Consider the following 6,013-nt stretch of genomic DNA (forward strand, 5'->3'; position numbering starts at 1 on the left):
CATTTTTTATGATTAACGAAAAAATAAATATATTATAATAATAATAATTATACATTTTTTTTTTTTTTTTTTTTATTTTATTTCTCCTTTCAATATAACATTTTTGAGAGTAATGAATAAGCATAAATTATTTTATTTTTGAAACCTTAACCTTTGAAAAATAAAAAAAGATAAAAAAATTATATATATATATATATATATATAATAATAATAATATAATATAATGAAGACTTTTTTACACACCTCATATATCATACATATAATATATAATATATATTTATATAAACACATATAATATAAATATAACATTTACAGTAAAAAATATAGCTTGTTCTCTCTTTAAAAATGAAAAAACAAAATTTCTATAATTTTATTTACATCTTTGTAAGGAATGATAACTATTAAGAGGAAATGAATACATTAATTATTATGTATATATAAAAAATAAAAAAAAAAAAAAGGAGAGAGGAATCTTACTTGTAAATATAAGAGAAGAAAACTAGGTCTCTAATTATGTAATGATATATATTATATTATATTATAATTACCTTAGAGTGCATTATAAATATGAATAAAAATATATATATATATATATATATATATATTTATATAATATATATATTTATATAATATATATATTTATATAATATATATATTTTATATATATATATATATTTTTTTTTTTCTCTCTGTATTTCCTTATGCATGCATTAGCAAGATAATACTGTATCTAAGACCAATAAATATATATATTTTAAGGCTTAACTTTTCTTTTTTCTTTTTTTTTTTTAGGCTCTAGGCTTATTAAAAAAAAAATGAATAAAATGAATAAAATGTGCCACAAATTCTAAAATTATGAAAAATATTATTATTTTTAATATTTTAAAAATTATCTAAGATTAAAATATTAAATATATTATATCCATGATAAAAAAAATATATATATATATATTTTTTCTCTTTTGAAAAACCATCCTCATTTTTTAGTTTTTTTTTTTTTTTTCTGCTCACATATATATATATATATAATATAATGAATAAATATATGCATATATATATGCACATACACATATATATATTAAGAAATTTTATAGCTCTTTAAATATTTCTCTACTTCACTTTTTTTAGTATACAATAATTTATTTATTTTTTTTTTTTTTGGAATTTACACAAATGTTTAATTGCACTACATATTATATATATATATATATATATATATTTAACAAATAAGTTTTATTTTTTAATACACATCATATTTTTATTTATAATGAATGTATATATAACCTGAAGAAAAGAAAAAATAAAATATGAAATATAATATATATATATAAAACATTTAATGATATATATTAAGCTCCCTTATTTTTGATGCTTATTTAAAATTTTTTAATTTTTTAATTTTTTGTATTTTTTTTTTTTTTTTTTTTTTTGTTTTATATTTGTGCTTACCCTCATCTATTCCATAAAAAATACTGAATATCTTATTAGAAAAAATATATACATATATATTTATATATATATATATATATATATATATTTATAATCTCCATATAATTAATATGAACTACAAAAAAGAGTCTTGCGCAGAATTTAAGGTACATCGGAAGAACATCTCTAGAAATAATAGTAGTAATAAGATGATTGAACTGTGGTATTTATATTTATATAATCATAAGAAAGGTTTATTTTATTTTAATATTGATGAGAGTGATAATTATAATGGCTATTATTGTTCTGATAATTTTGTAGAGATTTATAATAAGATAAAAAAGAATGAGTTGTGTCGGCATGTAATAAGTTTAAGTTCTGAAGAGTATGCAATTAAAAAAGAAGAAGAAGCTAAGAATAATTATATAAATATAAAAGAAGATATATATTATAATAGTGATATAGAACCATATGTTAATGATAAAAGATGTTTTAATTTTGACTTAATAAGTTCTGAATATATTTATGATCGTAATATAAGAAATAATAAATGTTTTTGTTCTGAACAGAATAAATCGTTTAACAGTTTATTGTATTTAAATAATCACTTATCATATTTTTATGGAAATAAAATGGAATACATTGAAAATTTTTTAGAAGATTATAATATGAAAAGATTTGAAGATGTTTGTAATAGAGGTATTTTAAATAATTTTAAATGTGATATATATGAAATAGGTATATATGAAGAAAATGTGGTTTCTTTTAAATTACTTGATTGTTATAATGGACATGTTATAAAAACTACATATTATATGAATGATGATTTAATATTTAAGGAAATACAAAACTTGTTAAATAAAATGTATCCACTGAAACATATTTTTAATAATGATAATGTTGTAAAAAAATATCAGAAAAAAGTATCTGAAAATTTGAAAATGGAAGAATCTTTAAAATTTGGCATTGTACTTGATTTTGATTATGTAAGAGAATGTTTTGAAAAAACTAAAAAAAAATGTATGACATTATTAGATTTCTTAATAATTTTGGATAAAATATTGGAAATCTTTAGACAAAACTGTGTCATAATGTTTCTGCATGTATGTATTTTTAATGATAACGATACAAATAAAGATATTAATAATTATAGAAAACGATATTCTTATATCTATGAAGAATTAAAAGATACTCTTAAATTATTAGAACAAAAAGGTATTCCTGTTGTTATCAGAATCAATCCATTTCAATCTGTTAGTTTATTATTAAGTTCTAACGATTTTTCTAATCCATTTATACAAGATGTAAATGATATGTATCTAAATGAGCAAGTAGATCATATTGTGTTGGTAACAAATAATTCGAATCTAATATCTTATTGTTATAATTTTGATCATAGAATTATTTATTCTATGAAAAATAATAATGTTACAAGTATTAATAATAGTATAATAAACAAACAAATATATATTGATACTACAAATGACATATCCAATGAACATCATAATGATGATGATCATCATAATAATAATAATAATAGCAACATTATTATGTTTAATAAACCTGTAATTGTTATCTCTTCTTTGAATTCTTTACCCTTAAAAAATAATAAAATACATGATGATATAACTCTTGACAATTTCTGCTACATGACCTACATTATTAAAACTTTGTATTTTCGTTTTCAATCTAGAAATATACTTAACATGCTCAAAAATAACGTGAACAATATTACTAATTTGATAATAAATCGGATAGATCAAATGAATAACACAAACCGCGTCATCAAAAACAAAATTAATGTCCTCTTATTAGATGATATTCTTAATAAAATATTACCTAGAAAGGAAAATAAAAACATGAGCATTCATCATCTACTACAAAAGACATATTCTCCCTTATATTATCCAATTCATTACTATATAAAAGAAAAATGTAAATATAAATAAAATAAAAATTAAATAAAAATTAAATAAAAATTAAATAAAAATTAAATAATGTGTAAATATAATTAAAAATTTGTATGTTAACATATGTGTATAATATATATATATATTATATAAACGTTTCAAAGAATATATGCTTTTGCTTTTTATAATTTAAAAAAAAATTTCTTATCTATGTAGGTACATACATAAGAATATAGCATGTTCATAAATATATATATATATATATATTATACATATTTATATATATATATTTATATATATATAATATATCCATTTATATATGTATTATATTCTCTTATAATAGTACCTTAATTATTTTCCTCTTTTTCATTACAATATTTAAATAGTTTTTACATATAAATATATATACCTTTTTATATATTTAGTTATTAATTTATTTATTTATTTATTTATTTATTTTTTAATAATATATGTTTGTTGTATTTATTTTTTTTTTATGTAATTTTTGAATTCTTATGAATAATACTTGTAAACATATTTTAAAAATATTTTATTAAATGGATACCTCTTCTGTATATTTCAATTAAATAATGCTATAAAAATAAAAAAAAAATAAAAAAAAATAAAAAAAAAAAATAAATAAATAAATATATATATATATATAATGTATATATTTATATTATATGTGTATATGTTCAAATATCAATAAACTTATGAAAAAAAAAAAATAAAAAAGAAGCTTAAAAATAAAATAGGTTTAAACGAAAAATATACATACATATATATATACATATTATATTTATTTTATTTTATTTTATTTTATTTTTAATTTTTGCGGACTTACTTTTTCTTGAGGTATTTTATTATAATTTAAAATATATACAACTTATATAAAATGAAGGCACCGTTTGGGTTTATTCATTTCATTCGTCATTACTATACATATTTTATTATATCGTATGAGATTATTTATGAAATATAAGAATTATCTCTATATATTTAAAAAAAAAAAAAAAAAAAAAATATATATATTTTTAAGGAACAGTGTTATAATATACTTTTCAATATTATAAAATACAATGTAATTATTATAAAGAAATAATTACATCATGTATATATTTATATCACATATATATTAATGTAAACATAAATTTATTCATATAAATATTATGGTATTATTAGGCATATAAGTATATATATATATATATATATATGTATTCACAAATATATATATGAAATATATATGTCTTAATATATATATATATATTAATATATTTGTATGTATAGGTATATATTTATAAATATACTTATGAAACACACATATACAGATATTCATGACATAAACAGATTATACAAATAATTAGATGTAAATATAAATATAAATATAAATATAAATATATATATATATATATATATATATATATGTGGGTATATTAAATTCTTATGCTTTACATTTATATATATTTAATTTTATTTTTTAATTATACTTATTTTTATAACATATATTATTTTGAATATATATAAATAAAAAAAAAAAAAAAAAAAAAAAAAAAAAAATATACATACACATCATACATACATACATACATAAATTTATATATATATATATATATATATATATATATATAATATTTATTTTAAATATACAAACAGAATGCATATATTGTCACAAAAATGTTGATATACTAATATAAATAAATTCAAGGATATGTATATATAAGGTATTTAATTTGTTTATCTATTTTTTTAATGATCTCAATGAAAAAAAGTTCAGAAAATAAAGATACATAAATATATGTAAAATGTCAAATGAAATAAAATAATATTAATTATAATATATAAAAATAAAAATAATATAATAATATAATAAATTAATAAAATATTAAAATATTAAAATATTAAAATTCTTTAGGTATAAAATAAATTCATATTGATTTTTATGAGGGAAATATATTAATAAAAATAATTATTCTTATATAAATAAAAAAAAAAAATTACAAAAAAAAATAAAAATGAATTAATAAATAAATAATAAACAAATAAATAATAAATGAATAATAAACAAATAAATAATAAATGAATAAATTTTTAGGTATATAATATGATATATAAATACACATCCATATATATATTATACATATGTGTATACAGTATTAGAAATACATATAATTATAATATATATATATATATATATATATATATATACATAATGATTATAATTATTTTTTTATTTTTACAACTTTGAAATAATATATTCAACTAAAAAATATTTGTACATTATATTTATAAAAACAAAAAAAGTTTTCTTAAATATTTATAATGTCTATTAATAAAATAAGGAACCCCTCTTGTAAAATTTGCATGTAATTAAAATAGAATGGTAACTAATTATTATATATATATAAATATATAGTAATACTATGAATACATCTTTGTGATATAAATATATTATATATATATTATATATATATTATATATATATTATATATATATATATGTGTATATATAATAATACTTATTTTTTTAATAATAATAAAATATAAAGAAATTAGGATGAACACGACAAAAATATAACCATTTAAGAAATAATAGTATATATTATTATATGTTATAAATAAAAATAAACATATATATATATATATATATATATATATATATAAGAAAAAAAAAAAAAA

The 6,013-nt window shown here is 15.2% G+C and overlaps 1 protein-coding gene across 1 annotated transcript; it reads left to right on the plus strand.

Moving 5' to 3' along the window:
* Positions 1–1,559: 1,559 nt before the first annotated feature.
* Positions 1,560–3,377, plus strand: PGSY75_0935400 (gametocyte development protein 1; the record flags this gene model as incomplete). The annotated part of the gene is made up of 1 exon (XM_018785757.1): positions 1,560–3,377. The coding sequence occupies one exon, from the start codon at positions 1,560–1,562 to the stop codon at positions 3,375–3,377; it is 1,818 nt and encodes a 605-aa protein (XP_018642098.1).
* Positions 3,378–6,013: the final 2,636 nt, after the last annotated feature.

Source organism: Plasmodium gaboni, chromosome 9 (assembly GCF_001602025.1).
Source record: "Plasmodium gaboni strain SY75 chromosome 9, whole genome shotgun sequence".
NCBI lineage: Eukaryota > Apicomplexa > Aconoidasida > Haemosporida > Plasmodiidae > Plasmodium > Plasmodium gaboni.